This window comes from Argiope bruennichi, chromosome 6 (assembly GCF_947563725.1).
Source record: "Argiope bruennichi chromosome 6, qqArgBrue1.1, whole genome shotgun sequence".
NCBI classification, from domain to species: Eukaryota; Metazoa; Arthropoda; class Arachnida; order Araneae; family Araneidae; genus Argiope; species Argiope bruennichi.
In genome coordinates this window covers 85,473,119-85,490,238 of record NC_079156.1, presented here as the reverse complement: position 1 = coordinate 85,490,238, position 17,120 = coordinate 85,473,119, and the positions used below count along the sequence as shown (strand labels likewise).

General features: G+C 28.0%; 1 protein-coding gene across 3 annotated transcripts in view; it reads left to right on the top strand.

The window, feature by feature from the left end:
* Positions 1–17,120, top strand: part of LOC129971597 (extracellular serine/threonine protein CG31145-like) — an 80,206-nt gene that overhangs the window by 44,042 nt on the left and 19,044 nt on the right. For 2 of the 3 annotated variants that reach the window (XM_056085513.1, XM_056085512.1), the window contains exons 2-5: positions 105–1,034; positions 7,320–7,562; positions 11,801–11,925; positions 12,509–12,587. In XM_056085513.1, coding sequence (XP_055941488.1) covers positions 697–1,034; positions 7,320–7,562; positions 11,801–11,925; positions 12,509–12,587 — 785 coding nt within the window. In that variant the 5' untranslated portion in view covers positions 105–696. The remainder of the gene's footprint in view (positions 1–104; positions 1,035–7,319; positions 7,563–11,800; positions 11,926–12,508; positions 12,588–17,120) is intronic. The other variant, XM_056085514.1, reaches the window with a different exon arrangement.

The following is a 17,120-nucleotide window of genomic DNA, read 5'->3' as shown; positions in this document are numbered from 1 at the left end:
GCGCTTATGTATATGTAATGAACAAACGTGTGAAAGTGATGTTTTGTTTGTGAATGCATAATGTTTTTATGAATATGTGTTAATACGTTTCATTCATCTTTCAGTAGGTCACAGAATCCTGTTTAAAGCGTCAGAATCGACGTATCTAACTGCTTTTCTGCTTTGATTCATTCTATATTTGAAAAATATTCCAAAGATTCACTTGAAAACTAAACAGGACGCTTATGAAAATCATACTGCAACATTTTCTTAAAAGATGGCCTTTTACAATATCGTACGAAAGAATAATTATTTTTAAAGCAAACTGAACAATATTAGTAAAATCCAAGAGATATATATTATTCATATGATCATAGGATTCTCAGAAGATTTCCTTTAGGTTTAGATCAGAATTATTTTCTTCTCCGATGTGAAATAATGGCAATTATCAAGCTATATCTGTGAGTATTTATTAAAAGTATATTTTTTTAAAAATAATTTCATCTTGAAGACAAATTTTTGCCTGTAGGGTATCTTTTCGTCATAAAATGTTTTCAAAATAAACCTTATTTTCTTCTAAATGTTTGAGTAGATATCATATTTTTCTATATTTTCTAGAAGATTTTTATTAATTTAATATAGAGACAAAAGCAAAAAAACATATTGCTGCCTGTTCATAAAGAATCACTGTCTTGTTGAAATGTTTTGAACATAACCATGAAACTAAAGCAACGACTAGTTATTGCAACTGTTGGTCTGACAACATTCATGTTGATAATGTTGCTTACATTATCTGTATTCTATTATTCCGAATTAGAACCAAATGATGCTAGTGAAAGTAATATGTTGGAGAATGAGAGATTATTCTTTAAGCGAACTATTTCCCAAGATTTTCCAAAGAGGCGATCTTTGAAGAAAGAAAATAGAGAAAAGAAAGAACAAAGTACAAATGGGATTATTAACGAGACCACTGATGACAGTAACCATGCAGGAGAAGTGGTTCTTAGTGATAAAGAATATGAATATTTAATTGAGAAAAATAAGATATTGCCAAGGTAATTGTATATTAATTTTATTCAAATTTATATTCCATTTTTTTTTCAAATTTTTCTGCTTATTTTTCATGTTTTTTTATTTATATTTGTATCTCTTTTTATGTTAGTAAATTTGCACATTTTAAATAGTATTATTTTATATATTACATTTTATATTATATAAAAGATATTTTATATATTCCTCATTTTTAATTTTGTAAATATGAATATCCATCAAAAAATTGCGTAAAATTTATTTATCCGACTCTTAAATACATTTTATTTATATTAAAAACCTAAGACAAAACAATTATTTTTTCATGACTTAAATGACTATCATCATCAAATAAATGTTTTTAATATTCATTTAATCCAAAAATTATTAACTTATAGATTTGGCAGTTGCTCTTTCATTTAATCATCTTATCTTTAACTTCTAATAAAAAATAATCAAGCAATACCTTGATTAGGAATTTATATGAAAAAAACTGGGTATTTAAATCTAGTCGCAGTTATGGTTTATACGAGAAATGGGCATTTTATTCCTTGTTTGTAAAGTTCCTATAATCTGTATCTGTTGTTTCCATAACGTTCTTGGTTATCTCTAAAAATGTTGTTAAAAAATTATCCACGGAAATCTTGTAGCCTAGTTTAATAAACATTTTATGATATGATTTAATAAACATTTTATGATATGATATATTAGATCAAAATTTATAACTTATTAAATTTCCTTAATTGAAGTGACATATAATATTTTTTTTATTTCTTTTATAATTCAAGAAACCTTGAACTAGAAAAATAAAGACATGAAAATATATTTTTTATGCTTGAAATAAGAAACAGTAATTATAACACATATAATTTATCAAATCTTGAATTGTAAAATAAAATTAGAAACATTTAAAATAGATAAATAAAAATTTTGATTTCGCAGTAAATCATTTTTGTTTTTTTAATAAGAAATATCTTTAATGTTTAATAACGACTTGATAATTCATTTTAAATTCCGAACATGTTGAAAATTTAAATTCCTAACATGCTTTATACATTCGTTTAGGATTGGATATTTTTTACTAATCGTTAAATGTTGCTTTAGTATTGAATATATTTTGATGTGGCATTTAAAATAGGCGGTTTTATTCAATAATTGTTGTAGTTATTTTCTTCATAGATTTATTAATTATTTAAAAAACAGAAAGTATTTACTAATTGTTTGACTCATTTCAATGAATTCAAATAACACACAAAAATGTTAATTGCGTAATAAATGATTGAAGAAAGTTTCTAAAATATTTTCATAAAATCACTTAAATTTGGAAATTCCAAGCAAATAGTTATGCATCGAATTTGTATTATATCTTTGAAAATATTATATCTTTTCTGTTTGACTCATTTAATGAATTCAAATAACACACAAAAATGTTAATTGCGTAATAAATGATTAAAGAAAGTTCCCAAAATATTTTCATAAAATCACTTAAATTTGGAAATTCCAAGCAAATAGTTTTGAATTGAATTTTTATTATATCTTCGTTAAAAACAAGCTAGTTTAAACGATTATTTGCACACAAAACATTTGCTCCGAACGTCAGCTGAGGCTCTAATAGAAATGATAAAATTCGCTTTATGTATATTTGTCGAAAACACTCTTATGAAAGATAATAGAATTATCAGTTCAAACTGATGACAGATCTCTTGAATTTCTCGCAAGAAAAAATATTCTATAATTGGTAGACTGTAATTTGTTGCCTAATCTGTGTAACACATTCCTGCTTAAAATAAAATCAGCCTATCATCGATACTTAAAAAGAAGGAATTTTATAGTTAAAAAGAAAAGAATTCAGGACACAGTTACGAAAAAGAAAGATTGAATTGATGAATAGATGTTTTGATATTTCTCCATTATTGTTTTTATGTTTGATTATTTATAAAACTATTGGTTTATTGATTCTAAACTAAGCAACATTTATATAAAAAAAACATTTTCTTATAACTATAAAACATTATATTTATAATATGTGGTCACAACAATTTAAAAAAAATATGTTCATATCTTTTAGTGAAGCAAATTTGAGAATAAATTTTTTTCATATCACAATCATTTCAATTTGAATATCAAAGTTTAATTATGTATATGTTTTCTTTGAAATGAAGAATTATAATTAAACTTTGCTTAAAATTTATATTCACATCTGAATTTTCAAAGATAAACGTATAAAAATCTCATATAGATTTTTTTAAAGTTATTATTCTGTGAAAACGATTTTATATTAGGCATTATTTATTTTAGGCATTATCGTTAAGATACTAAAAGTTATAAAAGAAACGGTTTCAATAAGATGCGATTACAATAAACAAATTTTTTATTAAGAAATGTCAGGTATCCTTTATCAGTATCGATTTCAGGTGTATTTTCTGTTATTAAAATAACAATGTGTGACCGTTTCATCGTGAAATATTTACAGAACAATAAGATTATAATTTGTAAATGCCTTTTGGAAGACATAAAATTATGGAATAGATTTTTTTAATGAGTTTTTATCTTTGTGGTAAATGTCTTTAAAAATATATATTCAGTATAATAACAAAAATTATTTCTCACTAAAAATTTAAAGGTGATAAATATTTTTATTAGAGACAGTCCAGAATTTTTAAATAATTTCCTGTGTTCTTGCCTAGGAAAACTTTTCCAAAATGTTAATAATGAGTTACGTTTACATTTGAGAGTGTTCAAATGAAAAAGAAATGTGGAAAGTGCTTAGAAATAATTCGAACAATTTTAATATTTTATAGGTAGAATTTTTAAAATAAAAATAATTAATATTTAAAACACAGAGCTTTCTTAGTGTTTTAAAGAACTTGTGGAGGTGGATTCTGTGTCACAGCAAAAAGCTGTTTGGACTGTAAAGTGAGGTGTTTGAAAAGTGAGGTTTGAACTATATTATAAAGTTTTTCTCTCTGTTAGCTTGTCGTGGACTGATCTTCTAAAGAATTCTAATACTTTTTTTCCTAGTAAACTTGATTTAAACAGTATTGTTCAGTAGTACGTTAATGAAAAATGTTGACAAATCGAGTAGATAATACACAAAATGAGTCAAAAGTGCTTGATATACAATTGAATGATATAATATATATTTCTAAATGCCTTCATGCCGCAAAAATAGTGAGATGAATTGAAAAATTTGGATTGAAATTTAAATTTAAATTTGATTAGATTGAAATTTAAAAAATTAAAAATTAATAAATTGTATATTTAAAAATTAAATTTTTTCAAAAACTTGAAATTTTTAATTTTTAAATATAGAATATATTTTGCAAAATTTATAAAAGGGAATATCGATAACTACTGTTTAAAATTAAATTTTATCAAAATAAAGGGTGATTATAATTGAATACCTGAAGTTTGAAAGATTAGATTAACAGTATGAAGAATACCACTTAGATTAACAGTATGAAGAATACCACTTAGATTAACAGTATGGAGAATACCACTTAGATTAACAATATGAAGAATACCACAACTTTGGTTGTTTTTAATAACTTCTATAAAGAATTGTAGTTATAAATATCAAAAGTTAGTCAATGCTTAGTGTGACCGAAGCGAGGGACTGAACAATATTTACTTCACAGTGAGCCCAGTGAGGCATTTTGAACATTATACTTGTTATAATCTCTGCGATTACATATAATTCGTTAGATTTTATATGTCGTCGGCTGAGGAATATGTACAATCCAAGTCAACCGGATTGTACATATTCTTGAGCCGACGATATATAAAATACTATTGCATCGATGATATGTAATATCGTCGGTACACATATAATATACTCAGCCGATGATATATAATATAATTGTACATATTCCACAATCGGATAGCACATTAAAATTTAATTAAACTATTAAGATTAAATTGAAAATTTAATTGGACTGTGCGATGATGTTTACTGAATTCATTTCAAATTTTCTTTTAACATTTTATCCAATCAGAAATTTAGCCTTCTCAAAGGTATTGTTGTTTATTACATTTATAAAACCAACATATCTTCATTTTCTTGGACGAATGACTATACATACGTAGAATAATTTAATATGTAAGTTTTCACAAAATTCAATAGTAAGAAGAATTTTTTTATTTGATGGTCACCCCTTCAGCTCCAACTAAAAATATTTTTAAAATCCTTCATAGATCCGTACAGGACTCTTCAGAAGTATATTTTGCCAAAAAAAAAAAAAAAAAAAAGGTAATTTTAGGATATCCATCCATAATGATATGCAAAAATGATGCTATAAATTATGCGGTTACGATAATATAGCCTTTGAAATTCGGAAAATACGTTTGGAACAATTTAATCAATTAGTATAGTAATGAGTTCTCACCGTTTTGTTATGAGCATGTGGTACGTGCAATCCGTCCCATGAAGATCACAAACTTAGAAATTTATTTTCTAGTTGTTACAAATTGACCTAGGAAATGAGACAGCAAATTCAAAAAAATAAATAAATTATATAAATATATATCTAAAATTTATATTATTTACAAAATAAATCACTAAAATTAATATTTCAGGAAAGGAAATCTTTATTATTCGTTAACTTTATTCTTATCTTTAGTTTTCAGTATTCAACAATACTTTTGCGTCATATGAACTAATATATTTATTAGTTCTAATTCACTGTAATTCCGAAATTTTCAGACTCGGTCTTTTCGAAAATATTTATCTGAAATACCTGAAAAGCCGACTTATGTGTTTTATAGTGTCTCACATTTCCTGTGTGTTTATTGCATTCGCAATTTTCCCTTTCATTGAAAAACATCTTCTGATATGCTGGAAAACAATCGTGAGCAGAGAGAATTTTGCTTATTTGAAAATCGCCATGGCAACGTTTTGTTCAAACCATCTGTAAAATTCCAAAAGTGAATTTTGACTTGTTTGAGATGAGTTGCCATCTATTGTCAATTAAATGTCTATGAGGAATTTTACCGAAATTTGTCTTTTCCTTGTGTAAAAATACTTTTTCCGTTTTAATGTAATTAATATATTTATCAATCAATTTTAAATGCATTAGAAACATATTTAGATATGTAATAATACTTCGGTTATCAAAAATTTTAATTTTTGTCAATTTTTCCCGAGGAAAACTTATTTCGGCATCTTGTTTTTTGAAATAGCCTCACATAGTAGTTAATGCTTAAACTCCTTATGAAGAAGAATTCTCCAGTGGTATAGTTATCTTGTGGCAAGGAAAGATTTAATGCTCCAAGCATCATAGAGGCACAACTCTAGTGTATTTATGCCTTAAATATGATAAGAGACAAAAACAATCATACTATGCCACACGCATCATTTACCATATAAAAGGTGTTCCAAAATTAACGCAAGAATTGAATTTGTCACCATTCATGCAGTAAAGTGTTGGCAACCCTATAAAAAAATCTGACAACTGACAGTTTAAGTTCAGTACAAATGAAGCGTTACATGCTAGAAGAACGTGTTAACGCATGATTTGAATTAAATAAAAAAAATTTCCTTCAAATTATTATATTTTTATTGAATTATTAAGTACACAGTATAGGGTTATGTATGGAATAACACATTGGGCAAATGGCCTCCATAGAACTGCTGGCACATACGCACTTTTTTGTGAAAACTTTTCCTGATCATTTTGCATAAATATGATTGAATTTCATCCTAAGTTGCACACGTGCTTATAAACTTGTTGGTATAGACCTTTGACTAAAAATAATCCCATAAAAAGAAATCCAAGGGGGTTAAATCACACGATCTAGGGGTCCAATTCTCAAATTTTAGATCTGTGGCCACCATACTTCCATTATTTTTGAAATATTGTTCGATAATGAAAACACGCTGTTATATCGTGTAATGCTCCATTTTAAAAGCTTTAAACTACCAGCTAACAAATCGTTTTTTTAATACGGTTGCCAACATTTTACTGCACAAATGGTCGCAAATTCAAATTAATTTGGGGCACCCTTTATTAAGATACAAATAATCCCGACGGAGCAAAAAGGTCCCATTTACTGTTTGCATTATGTTTGTATATTAATTTTACATTCCTTTCTATTTAACTGCATCTTTTCTCTATAAAGATAACATTGATTCATATGAAAATAATTGTCCTGATTTTCTTCGGTTTCGAACTGATTGTTTTCGGACGAATTACCAACGAAATCCTAGACATCATAGAATTTAATTATGTGTAATGAAACATTTTCGACAACTTCATATATAAATAACTTCATTTGTTCTCTATAATAACATAACTCTTCATATTGCCTTTCAGAACGCTGGCAGAAAATCCTTTTGTTAAAACAACTGACCGTCCACAAGCTGAAACGTTCTCTAAAGCGAGATATAAGCAAGAATGTTTGACGAAGAAAGAATTTCGCGATCCTGATGACAAAAGGGAAGAGTTTCGTGATCTGCTACAGTTGCTGAAAGATGAAGAATTTGCAGAGAAACTTCAAAAGACTCTTGCTGGACAAACTCGCATCACATTGCAGGAAGTTCATAATATAGAATTAGTGTAAGCTGCCATTTTTGTAGTTATTTAGATATTTTTAAAAATAGAGATTTGGTTCATATAATGAGCAAAAATATTGAAGGTCTTATGCTTGTGCATTTTGGAAATTAGTGTCATAATAACAGCAAACTAGTACAAAATTATTGGTATAGATTCATTAAAATGGATTCATAGATTCATTAAAAAACCTTTAGCCTTTAAATCGGAAAATTCTCTTCTTAAAATGGGCGAAGAGGGTTGACAAAAAACAACAGATTTATCTATGCCAATTCAAAACATTGAAAGATGAGTTCCATAATCCATTTACACAACTTTTGGAGATAACTTAATCTTGCAAATTATAAGTCAATCTACAATTATATATTCATGTAGTTGGACAAGGTAGAAATATAATCTGCTATGTGATTAGTAAGAATATGTATTAGTGTCTCAAAGAGAATGAAATCTTGTAAGACCTTTTGGTAAAGTATACTTACCGTTCCATAAGCAACAATGAAAAGTCTTCTACTACAGCATGGGTATAGCTTGTGAAGACCGAATAATTGCTCAATATTTTTCAGTATTCTAAATAAAAATTTCAAAATTTTTTATATCAAACGTATGTAATAATATCTATCATTTTCTGCTGCAAATGGCTTAATACTCATCATATTCATGAAAATTAGAAATTCAAATCGTACTTTGAAAAGGTATTAATTTTTATCGCCAATGGGAAATAAGTTATGTTACTAAGATGAATTATGTTTTTAAAAATGTATTTCATAGTTGTTTTTTTACCTTATCGAGTACGATTTCTAGCAAGTATCAGCTTGGCAAGGGCAATACAATCTTAGAACACTCGAGATTTGGACATTAAATTTTTTAATTTATTCTATTAAGATGTTGATTCCTTATTCTAAAGTTTTGATTCATTATTAATATTAATTTATTAATCATACAAGAAGATTTTAAGCATCATAAGTACAATGAATTTAAAATATCTCCTTTTATATTGTTAACTTTATAATTGTAGAAATATCATTTAACAGTAAAATATAAAATCAAAAGAAAAATAATGTCATGAAATTTCGGAGGAAAGAGATTTAAGCGAATGATAAATAAAAAAAAAATGATCTTATTGAATCCTGTTTATCTTCTTTATTGAATTCTCTCCTAAAATTTCTATTTATGCAAAAAAAAAAAAAAAATATTTTAACATAGAAATTCCAAATATGTTTGAGTTGCCTATTTTTGTTTGCTTATGATGCAGTTTTTGATATCTATGGCCACATTTTCTGAAAGATGCTGAATCGACAAAGTCAGAAATATGTTTTACTTCATAAACTATTAAATATATGAGCAAAAATAAAAAGTCATAAATAATTTTAAAGATCAATCCAAGATAATTAATACTTAATTAAAAGAAATAATCAATAATATTTAATTTTTTGAATATATAATAATTATTAAAATTAATAAAAAAATAAGGAAATATTAATAAAATTAGGAAAATATTAATAAAAAAATAAGGAAAAGTTTTTTTTTTGTATTTTTGCACATCGTCTGTATACTGTTAAAAGCTACCAAATCAAAAGAAAACGAAAAGCGGTGTATTCTTATTGTTTTACAATGTCATTTCTGTAGCAAGAAAAATCATGCATATTTCTTTTAGTTCCCATTATTTTGTTATAGAATTTTTCTTACCAGTTTACAATATGTATTGCACATGGTTTGATGTGTGCGCAGACGACATTTTAAAACGACAATTGAAAGACGATATTTAAAAAAATAGCAACGATAGAGAATAAATTGTACAAAAATGTAATCAGTATCACTGAATAGCTAAAATATCGAATTTTTAAATGGTGGAAAACTATATTTCCTGGAAAATTTTTCTCAGAAATTATTGTGAAGAAAAACAAACTTTTGATTAAATTCTTATTAATTGGATAATTATTTAATTTTTGTACTTTGAAATGTTGACAGTATATTTGCTTTTGTCTGAAATAATAAATGCAGAAAATTTTATTGAATTCAGAAACATATTCAACCAATTTTGTTAAAAATTTGGTTGTTTAGGAGGAGATGTGGAACATACATACACATATAGTCACAGTGACTTTTATTAATATTAAGATAATTCTTAAAAAGTAGTTTAGAATTTTCGATTTACAACTCTTGCGAGAATTCCCTTTCCGTCTTTGTTTCCAATTTTATACTAAATCAATTAAATTTCTAAAGACGACTAGAGTGTTATTTTTTGCTTCTAAGATTCACAGATGTTTAATCTTATAAGAATTTCTGTGCCTAAAAATAAATCTGGAATGATGTCAGATTTTTTGGTGAAGCATACCATTTACCATAAATTAGAAGATAATTAATATCGAAACGCAACCAACGAAAAGCAATTCTTGAGGGTTAATTTTATGTAATAACACAAAATGTGGAATTGGCGGAATTTAATTCCAGAATAAAGGGAAAAGACAAAATTTGAGAAAAAAATAAGCTATATTTCTAGTTTAAATATTAATGTTCAACTGATAAATAACATAAAAGTTTCATTTTTTCTCAGTTTGTAGTATTAAGACAATTATAGAATATTTCTAAAGGAGCAAATTTCTTATTCATTCGTTCAGGAGCTGCAGAACATATTGAATAATTTTCATACCAAATTTGAATAAAAAAATAGGTATGAGATTTTAATGTAGAAATTTTCCGTAAGAAAATTCTACCAAAGTTTAGAATTGAGGAAATAGCATTAAGACATGCATTATGCAAGTATAAAAATTAATGTAATTTCCCAAAGAATGCATATAGATAGAAAAGAAAATCAAAAGGTTTTAATAAGAAAATTGTTCAGAAATTAAATTCTGAAAATCAAATTTAAGTAAATATTTGATATTTTTACAAAAAAAATAAATGACTTTTCAACGTAGGCACCTACCTTAAAGAAATGAACATCAGAAGCAATCGAGTATATTTGAAATTCCTGTAGGGCTGTCACAGATTTAGTAATTGTATTTATATTTATTACAGGATGTCCCACAAGGGTTCTAATTTTTACAGATTTGGATAAAACATGTTAAAACGAGTATTTTGATATAAAACATGCGGGGTCCCCGAATATAGCGTCATAGTCTAATTACATGAAGAACGTTCATTATGAATCCGGTAATTTATATTCCAAATTACGATGCAATGTGACGATTGCTCAACATGGAAGCTTCCCTAGGTGATTATGCAAATTCGTGACAATCAATGAGAGGAAAATGCGTGACTCCAAGTGAATATGCAAATTCCAGCAGCGGCATATAAGGCTCGAAAATAGCTTTGATGAGAATGAGTCGCGCGTTATTCGCTAAAAAATTTCTGTGTAATGTCAGTATTCTTTGTGTTTCTAAAATGAGCAAATATTCAATTGAACGAGTTTTCATGGTGCTGACTTATCCTGAATTGCAATCATATTATAGTCTGGTAGAAAAAATTCGGCAATCACAACGATAAAAAAAATGAACGAAGGAATTAAGGAAAATGGCACTGTGTTGGACAATGTGCTAGCGAAAATGTGAAGGGAAAAATATGTGTGCAAGAACAGAATCTAATGTTCAGAAAGTGAATGTTTTTGAATGGCAGATACATTCCATTCTTACATGGCATAGACAAGATAAATGACAAATGGTTTGTGTAAGATAGTGCTAGACCTCATCGCACTCTCGAAACTTCGATCTCTTAGCTGAACATTTCTACGATAAACTGATCTAGTTGGATTGCATTACGAAACAAATAATAGTAGAGAATGGCCGCCTTCCTCCCCGGATCTTAACCCGTGCAACTTTTTTATGGGGACGTTTGAAAGACACAAACAGCCCTCAACATTGGTTGACTTGAAAGCAGCAATTGAAACCAAGGTCAAGGAAATTGGAACAGATATTTTGCAGAAAACAATTGAGAACTTCGATTCCAAACTTCGCCATTTTATTTGTTCGAACGGCCGACATGCCAAAAATATATTGTAATAAGTAAATATTTATTCTCACTTAGTTTTGTTCTCATTTATGCAAGTTTCCATGACACAAGCTTCCTACCTTAATTAGACTATGACGCTGTATTCGGAGACCCCACATGTTATACATCAAAATACTTATCTTGACATGTTCTGTCCGAGTCTGTAAATATTAGACGCTGCATATCTTGTGGGGCACTCTGCATTTTTCAAGAACTTTGAATTGAAGATTTTGAGAATTTTACTTTTATTTTTTCAGGCAAAATTTATCTCGGATGGAACAATTCCATTTAAGAATCAGTGATTTAGATCTCTATTCAGAAGATGACGCAAATGTTGATGAGTTACTAAAAGATATGGCCACAATGCCGATTGTCCATGTAGGTGAGTTAATTTCTTTTTTCAATGAGAGTCACAAACATGTTATGATAGTGTGATGAAGTTATGATAATCAAGAACATTTGTTATGGAGGAATGATGGCTATCTGGATAGATATTTATAAATATTTTATGAAGATATGATGTTATTCCACATTTAATAATTTTAAATTACAGCCATAAATAAACTTTTCTATTAGATTAATATAAAAAAATAGAAAGTAAAATCCTTTTTTTCCGAGAAATGCTTATAAAAATGCATGGGCAAAAATTGAACTGTAGTAGCCAAACGATCATTTTTAAAATAAATGTTACTATCAAAATATGTTAAATTTTAATCCAAAACTGAATGCAAGCGATTAAAAAAAACTGACATTTCTTTATAATGGCAATACTTTGGTGAAATTATCAATTTTCACAGCAATTGTGGATTTCAGCAACTGAGTTTCGTAATAATTTCAACGGCTTCTTCAACTAAAAATAACTTTTGAAGCATATTTTTTTACATATGACTTCATAAAATGTTGTGTTTGTCGTTATTAATTGCTGAATCATTTACTTTTTTGTTCAATGTTTCTACCTACTGCAGAAGAGAAAGTAGGAGGGACTCAATTGAAATTGCTGATAACCTTCCAAGACGGAAATCAAGCGATGTTTAAACCAATGAGGTAAGCAACAAAACATACCTATTTTATTTGATAAGTTTCATCCAAGTGATCAATACGATTTGTTTGTAGAATTCTACACATAAATAGAATTAAATGTTTTAAAAGAAGTCTAATTTAGTTAATTTAGATTTCTTACTTCCCATATATACATTTATGCAAAGTTTTTTTTTTTTTTTAATAATGTCTTGTGTGCGTGTGTGTGTCGGAAATGGCAGTAACGATTTGGATCAAATTTTATATTTAAATAAGGTTTTTCTTTTTAAATTTAACTATGTTAGTGTCTTTCCTTTAACAAAAACGCGATTTTACACGCAAATTTTCTTTTTATAACTAACTATTAGAATAAGTATATTAAAGTTCCGCTTCGAAGCGTGGGCAGTGCAGTATACAGGTCAAAACAACATGAATGACACGTGTGCGGTCCACGTTTCGAGTCACGCATTTGGCTTTATATTTTTTTACTTATGTATTTATATTTAATATTTTTCCTTTTTTAGTTTAGGTATTTTGCTAAAAAAAACGCAATTTTTCTCAAAAGAAAAAAAAATTATAACTAAATATCAGCATGGGGCTGTACATAAATGGCGCATGTGTGTCAGAGATGGAATCGTGGTTAAGGTCTCGGGCTCCCAAGCATTGTTTTTTTCATGTTCGATCCCGCGTTTATTATTCCATTAAATTTCACTTAACGCCTTAAACGAACCATGGGATAGAATTTTAATTACAGTTTTTCAAAAAAACTGAAGTTAAATTTCGCGTGTACTATGTTTAATTAATTAGAAAAAAAGCTGGATATAAAGACTAAGAGCTTCTGACATACTTTAAATTACACCATAATTCACTTTTTTACGAATATTAATTTATTTATCCTTATTTTAAAGCATACTGTGGAATAGAAAATTTTCTCTTTTTCACAAATCGATAATATTAATTTGTCGATTTTTACTGCTTCAATTATGTACAAATAATTTTCTGATTATTATCATTATTAATATTTAGGGATAGAATTTTCATTTAAATGAATAATAATTTTCATAAAATGTTGAAATAGATTTTAATAATATTCTTGTTTATTGATAAATAAAACTAGACTAAATCTGAGCACTTTGATTCCATTATTAACCTTTAACCGTCGGATCTGTATACATATGGGAATCAGATAATTACTTTTCTAAGTTAAAAGTTGAAATTTCATCACTCAAAGGTGCCATTATTTCACGTAATGCACAAAAGTCGCAAGTATTCGGTGGATTCATATATGAATACATGACTCAGTACATTCCACAAATGGAAAGTGTCTTTTAATTAGATTATGGAATAAATAAGACAGTTAATGGGTTAAGGCATTTTTCAGAAAATGTCATGTTAGTAATAATTAATTAAGTTCATCAAATTTTCGTGCATTTTAATGCTTTAAATGCCCTGTAGACTTGATAAAAAATGATACATAGGGATTCAAGTCCATATCCTTTTATTTTTATTATAATTTGATCCTATATTTTCAGTCGTTATTCTTTGCAACTATTATAATTGAAATTCCCTCAAAGCTTATCTGCTCAAGCTGAAAACTGACCTACAGATCCTACAAAAATATCAATTATTCAATAGATTCAAATAAGCATGATATATATCAAACTTATTAAACTGTAAAACACGTAACTCACTCTGCAGAAAATCGTGAAATCGGCAACAACAGAGTTCAGCACTTAATGAAATAATAGAAAACACAAATAACTCTAGTTATAAGATTTAGAATTTACATGTCCTCCCGCTGGTGTAGTGCGGTGTGGATAGGTGGTGGGGGGGGGTGCCAGCTCAGGTTTCGTCCTCGTCATCTGACAGTGGTTCAAAATTACCAGGTCCGTCCCAAAATAGCCCTAGTGTTGCTTTACAACGGGACGTTAATATAACTAAACTAAACTAAACTTGGAATTTACATGGAATGATTCCATTTAGGCAGAGAGTGATATTTTATAAATCCATTAGATTTTATGTGTTTGTTTAATTAAATCTTAATTAATTATGAAGATACATATGAAAATATCTCAACCAAATGGCGGAAAAGATGCAAATATGAAAAAATCAACTATTATTACAACTATGCATATATAATGATATCATGACCTCTGGAAAATATAATATTTAAAACAGAAAAATGTCACTATTTAATCTTAAAATTCTATAATCCTAGAAATAAAATAACCGATTCGAGACAATGAATACACTCAATGTCAACATTCTGTGCATTCACCACATCTGTCTTGAATTTAAATATTTTCGACACCGAACCTGTGTTACTCAAATAAGCTTGTCATTTATTTAATATATATACTAAAGAAGAAATTTTTTTCCTTTTAAAATTGGTTATGAAACGCTTGTATTGAAATAACCCCATCTAAATATTGGTAATTTTGAACCACTGGTAATTTTGACCTGGTAATTTTGAACCACTGTCAGATGACGAGGACGAAACCTGAGCTGGCACCCCCCCCCACCACCTATCCACACCGCACTACACCAGCGGGAGGACATGTAAATTCCAAATCTTATAACTAGAGTTATTTGTGTTTTCTATTATTTCATTAAGTGCTGAACTCTGTTGTTGCCGATTTCACGATTTTCTGCAGAGTGAGTTACGTGTTTTACAGTTTAATAAGTTTGATATATATCATGCTTATTTGAATCTATTGAATAATTGATATTTTTGTAGGATCTGTAGGTCAGTTTTCAGCTTGAGCAGATAAGCTTTGAGGGAATTTCAATTATAATAGTTGCAAAGAATAACGACTGAAAATATAGGATCAAATTATAATAAAAATAAAAGGATATGGACTTGAATCCCTATGTATCATTTTTTATCAAGTCTACAGGGCATTTAAAGCATTAAAATGCACGAAAATTTGATGAACTTAATTAATTATTACTAACATGACATTTTCTGAAAAATGCCTTAACCCATTAACTGTCTTATTTATTCCATAATCTAATTAAAAGACACTTTCCATTTGTGGAATGTACTGAGTCATGTATTCATATATGAATCCACCGAATACTTGAGATTTTTGTGCATTACGTGAAATAATGGCACCTTTGAGTGATGAAATTTCAACTTTTAACTTAGAAAAGTAATTATCTGATTCCCATATGTATACAGATCCGACGGTTAAAGGTTAATAAGGGAATCAAAGTGCTCGGATTTAGTCTAGTTTTATTTATCAATAAACAAGAATATTATTAAAATCTATTTCAACATTTTATGAAAATTATTATTCATTTAAATTTAAATGAAATTATTATTCATTTAAAAGGGGGGGGTGCCAGCTCAGGTTTCGTCCTCGTCATCTGACAGTGGTTCAAAATTACCAGGTCCGTCCCAAAATAGCCCTAGTGTTGCTTTACAACGGGACGTTAATATAACTAAACTAAACTAAACTTGGAATTTACATGGAATGATTCCATTTAGGCAGAGAGTGATATTTTGTAAATCCATTAGATTTTATGTGTTTGTTTAATTAAATCTTAATTAATTATGAGGATACATATGAAAATATCTCAACCAAATGGCGGAAAAGATGCAAATATGAAAAAATCAACTATTATTACAACTATGCATATATAATGATATCATGACCTCTGGAAAATATAATATTGAAAACAGAAAAATGTCACTATTTAATCTTAAAATTCTATAATCCTAGAAATAAAATAACCGATTCGAGACAATGAATACACTCAATGTCAACATTCTGTGCATTCACCACATCTGTCTTGAATTTAAATATTTTCGACACCGAACCTGTGTTACTCAAATAAGCTTGTCATTCATTTAATATATATACTAAAGAAGAAATTTTTTTTCCTTTTAAAATTGGTTATGAAACGCTTGTATTGAAATAACCCCATCTAAATATTGAGTAAATCATACACAACTGAACAAACCAGGTGCAAAAGAGGAAAGAAAAAGTTAGGAAACAGAAATCGAATTGCCACACGTCTTTTTATAAAGATCAGAAATGAATTACTTTCTCGTATATGTAGTATAGAGAAAGAAAGTATAGTACTCATCAAAAACATGCGAACTCGAGACTTTGACGAATCTCCATGTTTCAGACCTACCTGAGTTCGAAAACAAAAATTTTTTAAATGTCCGTCTGTCTGTGACAAAGATAATTCAAAAACGCTTTCCTCTAGACGGATGAAATTTGTCAAGGATGGTATACAGCCTTGACAATAAATTTTATAGATTTCTATTAAATTTTGATCAAGATTCGTTCAGAGGAAATCTGTCTGTCCGGCAGTTCGAATATAAGTTAGCACTATAACTATAAAATGAAGAGAGCTAGATAGATAAGATTCGATATACAGATTTAAACTCCATAATGTAGACACCTATTGAATTTGGATCCAAATCCAATGAGAAATTGACTGTCTCCCTGCCTGTACTTTCAGAAATATGTAAACGCGATCACTCAAAAATGCAGTGACTTAAATATGTCAAGTTTTGTATGGGATTTTTATTTTGTAAGTGCAGTT